The 16175-nt window shown below is 44.6% G+C and overlaps 2 protein-coding genes across 2 annotated transcripts in view; one reads left to right on the top strand and one right to left on the bottom strand.

Annotated features, from left to right (window-relative positions):
• The window catches only part of LOC146831274 (uncharacterized), a 210733-nt gene extending 199066 nt beyond the window's left edge, over positions 1-11667 (top strand). The window contains exon 4 of the mRNA XM_085605541.1: positions 7446-11667. Within this exon, the coding sequence (XP_085461667.1) occupies positions 7446-7498 (53 nt within the window). The 3' untranslated portion in view covers positions 7499-11667. The remainder of the gene's footprint in view (positions 1-7445) is intronic.
• GGH (gamma-glutamyl hydrolase) overlaps positions 1-16175 on the bottom strand; it is a 161202-nt gene that overhangs the window by 101766 nt on the left and 43261 nt on the right. The window lies entirely within an intron of this gene.

The following is a 16175-nucleotide window of genomic DNA, read 5'->3' as shown; positions in this document are numbered from 1 at the left end:
ATTTCTAGGATTAACCATTGACTCCTGACTTACTATGTCTCATTGTGTAAACAAATTTCCCACATCTCTATTACTGAAAGCGGCGTCGGATTAGAAGCAAGTCTGAAGTTTAAAATAGGTTGTCAAAAGTATAAAGCACTACTCTATGGCACACCCAGCTACCTAACGGACCTCCTGATCACTTCCGGAGGATCTCTCATCACCAAAACCCGAAAATGTAAATCCTCATTTGCCATGAAATAGTCCTTTTTAGGTCTCGCCTGGCGTAAGACTGCGCAAAAATGCGCAGTCTCGCTGGCGAGATTTAATGACTTTAGGAGATTTCTCTAGTGGGCTTTAAGCCCCGCCCCTCTTTTCCATTGGCTGGCGTCACCGTTTATGGTAAATGGTGGCCAGCCATTGGAAAAGAGCGTCTAGTGACGTACACTTTTCTCTTTTAGAGCCGTCCCAGTTGGACTGGCTGCCCCGACTTACTGCTGGCGTAAAAGTTTTTTTTATCTTTATGGGGCCAAACACATGGCCCCATAAAGATAAGAAACCAGTCATGCGAGTCAGTCCAACTGGGACGGCTCGCGAGCCAGTCCAACTGGGACGGCTCTCACCCCTCTGGAGCGGGGGCCCAGAGATCAACGGACCAGCCGACCAAGGACCGCGCTCTGCTTGTCTTTCTAATGCCAAGAGGTAAGGAAGGCAAAATGGCGGCTTGCAAATTAGCAAACTGACAGTGCCTGTGCAGCTTGCTTCTCTAAGCACATTAAATTAAGCATATAGAGGCGGATCAGTGTCATAGGCAGCGTCCGTATCGGCGACAGTCCTGTTTGTCCTTTTGCGTTCCATCCTGGCTGGAGGGGTGGGGGGGCGGCTTAGCCTGATCAGGCCACTTCTTCCCACAGAACGCGAAAGAATGGGCACGTGCAGCCTGACTCCAAGATGGCCGCCACTTAAGAGGCCGCCCCTCCCCCGTGTGCGAGCGTAGACGAGGAGGGATTGCGAGGAGCCGGGGCACGGAGGCGGCCCTTTGTCTGAGACCGGCTCGCACACCACCGCCAGGGGCCGCGAAGTGAACCGGTCGCTCCTACACTTGGACGGTAAGAACCGCCTCTTCCCAGTCTATTAATTTATGATCTTGCCCTGGGACGCAGTGCCTCGACAGTGGTGGGGGATGGGCGATTACTCGATCTTTTATTATAGGGGCATTTTTCTGGCTAATTTACTCCAGGCGGGAGCATCATTTTCACACTGGTAGTATGTTTCAGGGTAGGATGTTTGTGCTTTATAATTTCTAATATTATTTTCCGTATAGAGTAGAATCAATTGCAAATTGGTTTGGGTGCATTTTGCATACAGGTTTGTGTGTAAATTGAGGTCTAGGGTATTATCAACCACAGTCACAGAGCTCCGTATGTGTGCACAAGCTTCTTAAACAAACTGAGTCTGATGGCAGCATGTGCCCTTTGCAGCGCGAGAGATTCTCAGATCTCTTGTAGTGAAGGGACCATTCGCACTGAGGCACAAACTGATCACGCCAGTAACATTGATTGGAGGGAAACAGCTTGAAACTCATTGTTATCACTTGTAACTGCTGGGCAGGAAGCCTGCATGTTACGTCAGACTACCATCTCATCATTCAGTTTCATATTCGCAACGCGCTGGCATTGCGACCCATTAACGACACTGGCCAGCAACGCCGCAAGTGGTGCCGTCCTTTGAATCTGGCATTGTGGAGAACATGCAGCAGCCTATGGGGCTCCGGGGCCCCTCCCAAGCCTGCATAAGCACAGGCAAACTTACAAATATGGAAATCTTGCACTTTGAGGGTGGCTACGCCTGGCCTCTGCAGTCAACAACCAGTCCATACTGTGCGACTGTAAAAAACAGGTTGCAAAGTATCTGTGCCCGTCGGTGCGACTCACGGGGGAAGAAGAACGCCGCGTGGCCCCATACATCAGCTTGTGTCTCGCAGGAGCTTGCAGTGTTTGCATGGTGCTTTGTAATGGTGATTGATGATATAAATTGGTGAATGTAATTTGTGGTTTGCAATAGCACCGTCTTTGGCGCAGCGCTGCTCCTCTGCCAAGTACAAAGAGGGAGAGGGGTTTAGTCAGGGCTTTAAGTGGGATGAAAAAACGGGGGGGCCTGTTTCAAAGGGGCGTGGCCAATGTAATTAAGGGCGTGGCTTAAAACAGGTAAGCTAAGAATCTGTGCTTAACATAGTGCGCCGCCCGACTTGTATTTTGCTGTTTCTGTCACTGCATCCAGATATATGATACAACAAGTAACATCATACCTACAATAAGGCAGGACTATTGGCTTTGTCAATGGTTGTTCGTTGAATAAGATAAATAAGCAACAACTATGGCTTGTATATAATATTGAAAAAGTTTTCCCTTAAAGCCCTGGTGACACCATGACGATGTTGCTGCTCCGGAGTTTCAAAAAGAGAAGGGGAATCCAGAGAGAAAATGCCTCTCTGAAGGATTTCCCTTCCCCTACAATGCTCACCTGGCATGACGTCATGCCGTATCTTCTAAACTTGTGAGAAGTGAGCAGTGTGAGCACGCGCACATCGATGTGCCTGTCACTGCAGTCTGGAAACAAGCATTGAAAATGCAATAGGCCTCGCCTTTTATTAAGTTAAAGCCATTTGCTTTGCTAATGGTATTATATAGCAAAGCAAATGGCTTTAACTTAATAAAAGGCGAGGCCTATTGCATTATCAATGCTTGTTGTATTCTGCTGCTACCTTCAGGAACTCTCTATCTCTTCACCTGAGAACAGCAGGCATGCCCTTTTATTATAGAAACCAGCTCATATTCCTCAATTTAGCCCAGGAGATGTTTAATTCACAGATTCAGGACTGTTAGAAATGGTGGTCTCTAGTAGGCAATGGTTGGCACCTTTGTCCAGGTTGGGACCCTTCTTCCTAATCAGGGTAATGGGGATACGCTTCTAAAAATAACCCCTGCTCACCCCCTTGGTAGTTTGGCACGAGCAGGCAGGTTTATCTTAGAGGCAGTGTGTAAAGCATTTGCACACAAATACAGTGATATAGTGATATAATGAAAACACTACAAATGGGCACCTCACCAGTTTAGAAAAATAAGTAATCTTTATCTAAACCAAACAAGACCAAAAACACAAAAATCCAACATACAATAATCAAAATATGAGTTTTAGAAGGTAAAAACAGTTTTCTCCATAGCAAACGATAGATGCGACACTTTTAACACAAAGTACCTTGGATGCGTCATAATCATAAAAAAAAAACAGCAGCAGGGAAGGTAATGAGTGGGTTCCTTACACCTGGGGAAGATAATACGTTGGTTCCTTACTCCATGGGGGGAGGTGATGTGCTGTTTCCTTACTGCCACGCTGGGTAAGTGGTGCGCCTGTTTCTTACTGAAGAGGAGGTGATGTGTCGGTATCTTACTGCGGCCCCGGTGATCTTGTAGACTTGGCGCCCTGGTGCGATGCGTGGGGATCAGGGATGTGTCTGTTCCTTGATTCGGCGACAACGGCGCTGCGTTGGTCTCTCCAGCCATGGTCCCATGATGCGCTGGTTCTTGCAACCGCACAGCAGGGCCTGCTTCAGGATCGGTGTGGTGATATTGAACTTTAGAGATTGGTGCACAGGATTCAGCGTGTGGTGACTTCTCTAGCCGTGGGCAGGCGCTGCGTTGGTTTCTTCAGCGTCACAGAGGCGATATGTCAGAAACGGGTGCAGATGAGTCGTGCTTCCCTTCGTTGCGTCTCTTTTCCAGCTCCCAGAAGCAGAAACAACGTCAAGAGGCCCAACACAGCAACAGCCACCTCTTAGCAGGTCAGAACTCCCAGCAAGGAAGTTTAGGGCAGCTGGTAGTGAAATCTTTGTGTCCCTGAGACTTCAGGACAGGAGTCAAGCTCTACTTCACGCCCTTGCAGATCTTCTTCAAGCAGGATACACAGCAAAGTCTTTACCCTCTCCTTGGCAAAAACATCCACTGCAGACCAACCCCAGACAGCACACAGCAAAGGGGCAGTACTTCTTCAGGTTTCTTAAGCTCTTCTCCTTGGCAGAGGTTCCGCTTGAGTCCAGAAGTAATCCAAAGTCCAGGGGTCTGGGCCCCAATATTTATATCCCATTTCTCTTTGTTCTCTGGTGGCAGAGAGAATATGTGCTCAATCAAACCCAGTTCAGTACTCTCCGGTCCAGCTTCCCAGCAGGAGGTGGATTGTGTAAGGCAGACTAGGCCCATTCAGGTGCAAGGAAATCTCCTCCCCCTACTCTAAATGAAGCCCAGGTCTATTCAGCCCAGCCCTGACAAATCCAGGAAAGGCAGGACAAACCTCAACACTGTCTACAGTCTAGCCCCTGTCACTCCAAAGCCAGACAGTCAATCCACAGCCCAGCAGAGGCACACAGGATGGCTAAGCAAGAAAATACCCACTTTCTAAAAGTGTAATTTTCAAACACACAATATAAAAATCATTTTTACTAAAAGATGCATTTTTATATTCTGAGTTAAGGCATACTAAACTCCAACTTTCTAGCTTGTGCCAATGGGAAGTTATACTTAGAAGATGTTATAGATAAACTCCCATGCTATCCTATGGGACAGATAGCCTTTCCATAGTAAAAAACAAACTACACGGTAGTTCACTATCAGCACACACCAGGACATGTCCTACCTTTCACATACACTGCATCCTGCTGACAGGGGTATCTTGGGCCTACCTTAGGGCCTCTGTCCAGTCTGCCACTTCTGCTCAGCTCGCTGGGAGGGCCCTCTTGCTGTCTGCTGCCCCTGGTGTAATACCGACAGAGCCTTACCCCATCCCACTGCGAGTGCCGACCGTAATTGTAAAAATTGTTCTGAGGTAAAATATGTGTTGACTTTGAATATGCTTTGTGCAATTCTGTAAGGGGGTTAAAAGATCTAACGCAACTCATTGGCTTAGATGTCTGAACTGTTTAGTGTAGTTTCAAAGGTCCAGCATCAATTAGCCTTCAGGCTACACAGTTTTCTAATAAGGCCAGTTTTATCAACTTTAAAAGATATGTAAAAGTGGGAGAGTGTGTGAGTGTATTATATGAAAAAACCATAGGTTTTAGGGAAAGTTATAGTTAGTTGGACATTTCACTCGTACAAAACCCGTTAAATTCCCCCGTTATAGTTAGTTCAGCTAACTAGAACTTGCGCCCCCGCAATGCACTGCTGATGACGTCACATATTACATCACTCATGACATGGTCAGTGACATCACTGATGACATCTCAAATGACATCACTCATGACATCATCCATGTGATAATTTCACGCATCTTCTCACACCCTAATATAACTTTAGATACACCCACTCTAAATTACAGACTGCCATTCTCAAAACCATAGACACTCCAACACCAATAACTACATACCCACTCACTGATTCTTAGGTCTACACACACATCCACTCACTCACCCATACAGTCACTCATACTTATGGTCACTCAGTACAGGACTATCATATGCACTCATACACCTATATAGACACTCACACACCACCACTCATCTATAGAGGTACTCACACACCTTGTCAGTCATGCAAATAATTAATCACACTGCCATTTACTCACCTATACAGTTATACACACACTAACTCACGTACTCGTACAAATACTAGCACATTCTTACACTCTTATACAATCACTGATACAAGCACACACTCATCCATACAGCCACTCTCACAATCACACACTCACTTATAGCCATTTATATACTCCAACACACATATATACTGCCTTTCACATATGTACTTACTCACACATGAACCACTGACACACCCATACACACACTCACCCACCCATACAGTCCATCACAGATGCACTCTTGAAACCATGCACCCAGTGAATCACCCACTCACACATCTATGGACAGAGTCACGCACACCCCACCCACACAAACACTCAGGCACCCATGCAGATACTCAGACAACGAATCAATAATCTATATAGACACTCATGTAGCTATTCACAAACCCATGCAGCCGCTTACACACCAACAGACAGACAGATACAGACATTCACACAGTTTAGTCACTAACCCATGCATTCAGTAAGATACGTTTAATCACTCACTTAAAGAGTCAGTCACGCACCTACTAAATGATCCATTCAGACACTTATACACCCACTCATTCTTCAATATGCCTTTCCCTATATATATTAAACATATTTAAACTTTACAGAAACACACAGTCACTGGATGATGTCATCCATTTTTTTTTAAAAGTGTTTTATATAGCGCGAACTTGACCCGAATTCAATCAGGTATCAGAGCGCTTTACATAGCACCAGTTAAGTTACATGAGGATACACATTCGTTTTTTTTTTTTACTTGGAAATGTTTCAAGGTCTCTGTAATAGCACAAATTGTCTGTGGTAAAATATGTATATTCACACTTTGCTAAACCATGATGTGGTTATTTTGAATAGGTTTGGGTGCAATTCTGAAAGAGGGTTAAAGATCTAGCGCAGCCCCCAGGGCTTAGACGCCAGAACTGTTCAGCGCGGTTTTAAAGACCCTGCTTTAATTAACCCTGCTGGCCCTGTATCTTATTAAGAATGCCTGTAAATGATGTTATTATATTGTGTACAACACGTCTAGAATTTGTTTTAAAATGACTAACAACTAGGACAGGTGATGTCTGTAAGAGATGTTTTAAACCAAATCTGTCTGCTCCACACACAGGAATTCCTAGAATTAACATTGAGCAAAGAGGGAACAGTTGAATTTCAGCAAGCTACAGATATTTATAGCGTTATAGTTCTGAGACCTTTCCTAACCTTATTGTCTTAACAGCAGAAACTTATTTTTTTATGTAAATTTTCAGTAGGTGTTTTTACAGGTCATGAGGCGAAAGTGCAGCTAGCTATTGAAGAGCCAAAACAAATCTTAGAGTCTATAGATGCATCGGACAGTGTCTAGCATAATCCTGCTATTATAGGTCAATAAAGGGATGGCCTTGTTGTATAAAGGATGTGTAATGATTAGCCCGTACAGTAAAAATAAAAACAAGCTTCCATTATGCCCTCAGAGAGTGTGCTAAATAACTGTATTATTTTGGAAATGTGATTATTTTTCTTCACACTTCTACTGCAAGCACAGGATTATGCCAAACCTTATCAAAAGGTAGACCTCCAATCAAAAGTGGTGGCCGGAGCCTTAACGAGTCCTGGAAGGGCCGCGACCTCATTCAAAAAAAGGAAGTCTTCAGGGTTGATAGACAGACATGCTACAAAGAAAGGGGTTCCACAAAGGGGCAAAGCAGATGTTTTTTTCAAAATGTAGTGCCAAAAGAACCCCAATTCATTTTTATCTCAAACATCTAGTAAGAAATATAAAGCAATAGTTAGACAGGCAGTTCTAATAATAAGGTTGTAGTTTTTTTTTTTAACTAATGTTTTTTTTTTTTTTTCCATCGTAGAGCCAACACAAAAGACTGGTGCGGAGTACCACGAAAGGTTAAGCGTACTTTGATGCAGCTAAAGGACATCACACAGATCCGTCAAAACGACCCTACGCTAGCAACTGATGAGAGATGCCCCATGCGTCATAACAAACCATAGGCGGACTCAGCAAATGCAGGCCTTAGAGACACTTGCTACTCTACAATGCTTTACCAGCAAAACCCACAGCCGATACAGTGAACACGCATACAGGAGAAACGTTTTTGGCTAAGGTTTTAGACCTCAAAAAGTAAAGACGCACAACAGCCAGGGTCATGAAAACACCAGGAAGTAGATCTCACGCTAAACAAATCAAAATAGAGTCACCTTTCCTTAAAGAAAAAGAAGAAACCCATGGTCCAGGACCTACAAACCGTTCTTTTAGATCTATCCTTAAAAAACACACTTAGTACGCAGCCATGTCCCTAAAATCTTCATGCAGGTAAATGTCCACTGCCTGAGAGGGTGGATGTCAATTTGCTCCCCAAAGGATCCCCAAAACTGACTACAAATATCTCACATAGCCTTTGGGATGAAGGGCTTGAAAACAATCATCCAAAAGTGGACACAGCTATAAAAATAACATACTCTATTTGACAAAGGGCTTGAAAACGATCATCTAGACCGGAAACCGTATTCTGCATGTGTAGGGCTTGTCAGGGGGCTAACCAGTGAGTCACAATCGCATATAAAAATCTCATGAACCCTAGTTGATGAAGGGCTTGAAAATTATCATTCCCAAACAGACACATCTTATGTAAGTGTAGGGTCTCTCAAGGGCCTAACAAGGGTGCCATTGAGTTCTGAAACACCAGCCGGCGCAGCAGCCAGCTCACAGTTTTCCTTCTAATGTAGACGCTGAGGGGCAACAGCCACCTGTTCCCAGCCCCCTACTGCACAGAGCTATTATGACCAACATTTAAATTCACCATATCCTATGTCACCTGTTACACCTCCAGGTACCTAGGATCCCACCAGCCCCAAAGTCAAGTGTAAAACCTCTACCACTCACCTCAACATACCCCGACAGCAGTACAGAATGGAGCGGATGTCATAATCAGAGCTTTGAAGCAGATTATAGCAGCAAGTCGTCCTCAGGAGCATCCAGCAGATACCATGCTGGGTGTTTGGATTGAGAACTGCTTTTTTGGATGCTCCCAATTCCAGACCTTCAGAATGCTGTTAGTGGGGGTAGCCAGAGAGCGGTGCTCAGGGAGATTCAGGATAATATACCCCCCACACCTACTGTCCGGAATATGGGTTTTAAACCCAAAAACATGTACAAGTGTCACATGTGGAAGACAGGCACCAGGTTGGCATGGAAACTAAAATCCAATCTGAACTCCAAGGCCATAAAACTGTGCAAGACAGAAACCGAGAACCGACCCTTCTAGGATGCACAGAGAGAGATAATCCAGAGGATACGGAGGTGTAGAAGAGAGGTGCTACAATCTTGCAAATCAGATGCTGCAGATGTAGACGTTATTTCATCTTGACAAGGTCTGCAATGCACCATAAAGTGTGCGTGTTCAAGTTTTAATAATAACTCAGACCAAAGTTCCAAATATAAAAAGAAGGTACAAGACATCCTTACTAAAGCACAATGGTTTCTATGAGTTCGCCTGGCCAAAAAGGAGATAGAATCCCGCAGACAGGGCCCGAAAGTTTTAAATACCATGACAGGGCATCCCAAAATGGCACGGATAAGAACACCAAACACAAATTTAGAGAGAGGGTCGCAGGTGCTCCAGGCGTTTCAAGCGTTCACAGGGCAAAACTGAGAGACCCAGATACACGGAACACAAAGACGGTCTTAAAGTAAAGGCTGTAGCTGTGGAATTAGGAAGGACACCTTCAGCAAATAATACCAATACCTTTCAAACTGGCTCAGGGGGCTGCCTACAAACGGGTGGGCTGGTGAGAAACATAAGTGGGCTAATAACATCAAGCAGCGTGTCAGTAAATTTTAATCAGTAAATTAAAGAAAGCCAGAATTTGTGCTACAAGGAGGCTTACAAATACACTGCCTCAGAATCAGAGTCAGCCCTAACAAAATGATATGCCAGAGAGCTCAATATCCAACACAAACCCCCAATCTGAGGATTCAGAGATGGTGTTTTTAGAGAGCGTCATATGGTACCGGCCAAATGTAGAGAGATTTAACGCTACAGAGTATTACGAAGAATTCAAGTTTGTTAACTTAGAATGCATAATCTCATCTGATCACGAGCTTTTAGCTATTCACCAGGCCGTACAACCGCTCATAGAGTAGTTGTTACACAACATGGGGCCGAATTATTTCTATCAGCTCTGCTTCCATGGGCAGGGAATTGACAGCCCCTTGTTCACCAAACAAATGCCTGCTATGTGTTTGACGCAGTGGAATTTTTAGAAAACCTCTCTAAACTTTTACAGAGTAATGCAAAAATAGCACCATTTGGGACCTTCAGAATAGTCACCCTTGTTGTTCTTTGTTGTGAAGGGGCATTTCCAGGCCTTTAAAGAGTATCTGTTACAGTAAAATAATTGGGAAAAAACAGCGGTGTTTGGTCAACATTAACACCAGCGCGACTGACACATGTCTGGCGGTTAGCATCCCTGGGTTATACTAGATCGCAGCACTACCAAGGCGGTTGTCCTGTCTAGAGTGGCTGAAGCCCATGCTGCGATTGAAACATCTCCCGACAGACTGGTAGACTTTTGAGAACTGGGTCTTTTTGAGAAGTATTTTGCAGTCACTGTAAAAGTTCTTTACTACAGCGAATAATGGCAATACATCACATCCAGAGAGCCTGTGAAAAGTAAGATGGCTTACATTATCTATCATGAAAGTCAATTTACGGTATTGTTAGACCTAGCCTCTTTGGCAGGGTTATCCCCAGACTTTTTGCCCTCCTGTTTTTGACCCATTTATCATTGGTTTTAGGAATCTGGCACTTTACCACTCCTAATCAGTGCTAAAGTGCATATGCTCTCTATTTAAGTTGTATTGTGGATTGGTGTTTCTATGACTGGCATATCTAATTTACTAGTAAGACCCTAGTACAGTGTACTGTGTGTGCCCAGGGCCTGTAAATCAAATGCTACTAGTGGATCTGGAGCACTGGTTGTGCCACTCACACAAGTAGCCTTTCAAAAGGTGTCTCAGCCAGTGCAGTGTCTGAACGCAGTTTTTATTGCCATGTCGGCCTGACAAGTGCACCCACTTGCCCGGTCCTAACCTTTGCTTTTTGTATTTATAAGTCACCCCTAAGGTAGGCCCAGGGTAGCCGCATGGGCAGGGTGCCATGTATGTGAAAGGTAGGACATGTAGTAGTGTGTTTTACATGTCGTTAAGGTGAAATACTGTGCATTTCGTTTTTCACTACTGAAAGGCTGTCTGTCCCATAGGTTAAAATAGGAGCTGCCTTGTAACATCTTACAAGAGTAACCTTCCATTGGGACAAGATAGAGAAATGGAGTTTAGGCTCCCTGAGCTCAGAATTTAATAACACTTCTTTAAGTAAAGGTGGTTTTCAAATTGCTTGTTTGAAAATTCCACTTTTAGAAAGAGGACATTTTCTTGTTTAAGCATCCTGTGTGCCTCTGCCTGTTTGTGTATTCACTGTCTGGTTTTGGAGTGACAGGAGCTGGAAATGGGCATTCACGCTAGGCAGTCACAAAGGGGGGTTAAGGTTTGCCCTGCCTTTCCTGGGTGTTCTCATAGCCAGGCTGATTAGACCTTTCTGCATTTAAAGTGGTGGGAGGTGTTTTCACTAGCACCTGCATAGGCTGTGTCTTTAAGCCTCACCCTCACCCTCTCCACTTCCACTATGAATATTTAGTAGCTAAAAGTCAGCTGGCAGCCCTTCGTAAAGGCTCCGTTCAACATGGGCACCTTCTTTTAAAAGAAGCTTCTTTACACTTGCTGCGAAAAAAGGCTCCTGTACACCATTCTTTACCCTGCTAAGAAATTATCGGTCGTTACCTCTACAGGAAACATTTTGATGGTTCTGTGATAACTTGTGTTATAAGCATCTATAAACACCTGTAAAATATCCACATATCGGTAGGTGTTGTAGGCTGTGAAATATCTTCACATTTTAGATTTTAAAGCTCTGTTACAACGCTCTATAATAGTAGCTTTTATCTTCGTTTGTGTTACAAAATGATAAACAGTGAGCTGTTTTAATAAATTCTGAAACAAATTGTTTAATAATTAATTTCCGGCATCTGTTTGCAGTTTTTGAGGGGTTCAATCTGTCCTGATGATGACGTTAAAGGCGTAGTTACGCCAGTACTTCTTTTATCGCTTATCGCTTCTGCAAAGGCGTACTTGGAAAATACATCAATTACCGTTAATATATATCGAGTTCCGTTAATACGCATGGCTAGATCTTGAAGACTGATTATGTCTGCCCCCCATTGATAATCTAGCTGCGCATTAATGATGGCCGGTCGCCTTCTAAAACATTTCCTGGCTGACTTGTGGAGTGAATATGCCTCTTCCTCAAATAACCATGTCTTCCCCTGTGCTCTGTTTTTCGGCTCATTTTCAACTAGATGGAGCTTTGGCACTTCTGAAGCTTCCAACCCCGCTTGATCTGTTATATTGCTTCCTTACCCCATCCCCCGACATGTTATTAACCCCTGCATCCCATGAAATAAAAGACAAAGGTTTTGTGTAAGGGCATTTTATTAAAAATAAAGAATGTTAGCAATGAATTAACAGGGCATACTTGACAGTTTAATGGTACACGTCTTGTCGTTGTACAGTTTGCTGACTTTTCACTACATATACATATCATGACACATACTACATAAAATACTAGGGTCCCAGCAGATAATCTGCCTCAGCGTCACAAGTTTTGAAATTTTTACAGTTATAAACTCTACAGCTCCAGACAGGACTTCCTGCTCACCCCTTCTATAACTTTGTACAGTCAGGATTCTGACGGCATTCAAAAGATCGTACAATTCTCTGTCGTACAATAAGAAACCTTTATTTCTGAAATACCCTGCGGTCAGAAGCTTCAAGGCGATATGTATCCTAGTCGTCAGTGATAGTATTAGCTCCCTCATATGGCATTCGCACGCGCTCCAGTATTCATTCGCAGATACATCCGCTGTCTCTGCACGTAGGGCTGTCATACTGCATCGCCATGGGCGGCACCCTAAGCTTTAGATAGCGCAGAGTTACATGTTGTATTTCAGCTATTCTTTCTTTAAGCAACACATGTACCAATCTGGCAAAACATATGTATCCTGGACGTAGCTCAGAGGCATCTTGTGCACCGACATTCTGATGCTTGTCCTAAAAGTGAGTAAGTAAGTAACATTAATAATACAATAATGACACGATACCAGGGATTCATAATTTTTTTTTTTACTGTTTTCATGTGACTAAAGAGCCAACTTCTCTATTTTTTGAATAAATATTGCACAAACGTCTTTCTATAGCCCTTTCTGCCATCCATCTAACAAAATACGTATACAAACCTTGAATATGATAAAGTTTTGAGTTTGGCTCGCTTGATCATCGGTTCTCTTTGAGTGTGGTCGACAAGAACTTAATCATATCAAGGTGGACATTTTTCTTTTACTCGAACAAACCATACACCAACCTTTAAAGTTTACATACTTTGTTTGGGTCTAGCAAGCTACATATATAACCTATTGTTCTTGAAGTGTACGAGTCATATAGACACTCAAGAGCCTCCTGCGGCGAATCATTAACTTTATGGCCATAACAGAGGTTAAAATGGTCACGTTTGACAGACGTGTGCAGCAAAACCTTTAGCAGGCCAAATGGTGTCCTAGTGTACGCCTGGAGCTTCCTTTTCAAAATCTGCAATATCATAGGCACAAACACATTTATTATGTGGCTCTTTGTTATAGATTGTGGAACTTTGTCTGTTTTAAACAGCATAACCAGTAAAAGAATTACGCTGTTAACCTTTGGCCGCGTCCCCTCTTCCATGGCTCTTTTTGACAATGTTTTCAATGGCTCAGAAAAGAAAACAATACAGAGTATTAGATTAAAATTAAATATAGCCGTATATACGGTATAAGTGTCTATAACGGTTTTTACTAACCTCGTCATTTTCGTGGGACTCGGCGGTGTCTCTGAAATCCTGAGAGTCACTGAAGTCCATCGAGGCATTACTAGTGTCAGAGTTTGTGTGCGGCAGTTGCACAACTATAGCATCCAGAGCAGATTCCTCCAGAAACCCCATTTATTCATAGACCTGTGAGATAGGAGCGGTTACAGATTGATCACCATCTTCCATGTCAATGAAATAGTTTCCAGCATTTGCTTAGTTTCTCGAGGCTTTGCTGCGCTGCTGGAGCTCTTAATAGGAGATATCAGTTGTGGCAAACCCTTGAGGCTGAGCGTTTCTAACCGCCGGCAGAGTCCTCGTCAAAACTGGTGACATTGTTACCACTCTCTTTAAGGTTGCTCTACTGCGCATTTTGCTCTATTGCTGCTGGTGCAGGCTATGATAATATCTATCGATAGTGTTCAAACCACCAGCAGGGGGGCGTCATTATGATGAGGTGGGTGTATCACATAATGACCAAACGATCTCTTTCTGGAGGGCGGCTCCTGGGTTTGGCATAGGCTGCTTAGGGCTCCTTATATATAGTCTAAGCATCAAAAAGGGGCGTACTCTTCTACATCACATCATGGCAACCTGATCGCCGGGCTCTGGTTCATTGAGGGTTGCTGCATAGCCCTAACCACCTGGTAGAACCATGAGCACGTGACCAGGGTGACATCACTGCCCGGGATGGACTCCAGGGGCCAGAAGTCCCGGTAACAAACTAACGTCACTTTCAGGGTGGGACAACTGTCACTTTTTGCCCTCAGCGCAGCAGGCCAAGCCCTATAGGCTTAGGGAGGCTTCCTGCCTGCAGGGCGAAGTTCGTAAAATGTCAGAGCAGCAGCAGAACCCTGCCCCACAGCTCCCTAAGCTCCCTCGTCTGTCACGGCATTGCCGCCATTCAGCGAGCTAGTGGACCTGGCGACAGCTGCACCACAGTAGTGATCCTAGGTTGGAAGGCTGCAATATTACTTGTCACTCAAGAAATAGATAGGGCAGTAAAGTCATCACTGTTGCTTCACTTTGGAGTTGTGGAACTATTCAACCTGTTTGAAAAGCCGAGGCCGATCCGTGCTCTCAGAAACTCGGAGATCCAAAGCCCTCGTGGGGACCGTGCAACCCGAACCCCTGGACACCGGGCACATTTGCAGCAGCATATGCTTCTTGGCGATCCCTGAGGCTGTGCTTTGGGCTACTTGTAGTCCAGACCCCGAGCAGTGATTCCACTGAAGATTACTGCCCTACACTCCTCGAGTGACTCATGGGCTGGTATTTAGTGATTCCACTTGAGGTCCCTTCGCGATCCCTTGTCCGTCGACTTGTGGGTCCCTGAGAAGGGTACTTTGACTTTCAACTGGCTTTCCTGGTTGCTCCAGACGTGCCATGACTCTCCATCACTTGGGGAGTCCACAGGACCTTGCTGGTCCACACCGAAGCCGTTTTACTGTCACCGCGTGGGTTGCCATTGCCAAGGTTTGTTGGTCTCCAATCCGGACACCGACCCCCCCAGCACTCAACATTCTTCGTGGGACAGCTCGCCTACAGACTGTGGTCATCGTCAATGCCTCCTGGTCTAAGTGGCAGTGGCGTCAATCTTCACCTCCTCGCACCTGAAACACCCGACATCGGTGGGCATTCGTCTATCGTGCCCCTGGTCACTGGCAAGTGACCCAGACTCTGTCCCTTCTGCTTCCAGGTTCTTCACATCTTCAATCCAGGCTTGGGTCACATCGGACACTTTTCCTTTCCACGGCAGCAGCACTTTGCAGCAACTCTCCATTGACGACATCGAAGATTCCCGACCCCATTTGACACCTATGCACCCGGCTTCCCTGGGTTAGGTAACACGAATACTCTGGTGTTCACGTGGGTGCTGGCCTTAGAACCTTCTAAGTCTGAAAGGGTTTGCTCCAAGTCCTCTCCTAGTGTCCTTAAACTCTAAAATTCAAACCGTGACTTTCCCATAGGACTGTATGGAGCTCGCGGCTGTGTTCTCACACTGCACGCAACCCCCGTGGGTCCCGTGTCACTACCTTGGGTGGTTCCTTGGGGTCCCAGAGATTCTACGTGCTCTAGGCACTGTGTCTAGTCAAGTCGTGGTTCTTATACCACTTTCTAAATATATGGTTTGGTCTCCCCCTGGGGCCCATTGTATATTGTGCCATTTACTGTCGTTTTAGAACGGTATTATTGTGTGCCTTGCTCTCTAATCTCATAAAGAGGTTAGTAGAGAGTGTTTAGAAATAAATACATATATTTTATATATATACCTTGTGTGGTTCTCCTTTCATTTAGTTATTCAAGGAGGTTATAATCTGGTAAACCAAGCTGCTTTACACTCCTTTTAGACTTAGCCTGAAGGCTGCTCTCCATAGCTACCAATAGGATAGCTTTCAATAAAGGTTGTCTTAAACCTAATCATCAATAAGGGTTGTTTGGACTGGTGCAAGGTGCCCACTATAACTAGTGGACAGCATATGCCAGGCCAACTTCTCACACCTCCTAGGCCGCCACATCAATGATGACATCGTGATCTTCTCAGACACTGTTGAGGATTATCATGTGTGGTTAAGGGCAACGCTGAAGCATTTGGCGGACTGTGGACTGATGCTACATAAGAAGAAA

This window comes from Triturus cristatus, chromosome 5_1 (genome assembly GCF_964204655.1).
Source record: "Triturus cristatus chromosome 5_1, aTriCri1.1, whole genome shotgun sequence".
NCBI classification, from domain to species: domain Eukaryota; kingdom Metazoa; phylum Chordata; class Amphibia; order Caudata; family Salamandridae; genus Triturus; species Triturus cristatus.
This window is presented reverse-complemented; position numbering and strand designations above follow the sequence as displayed.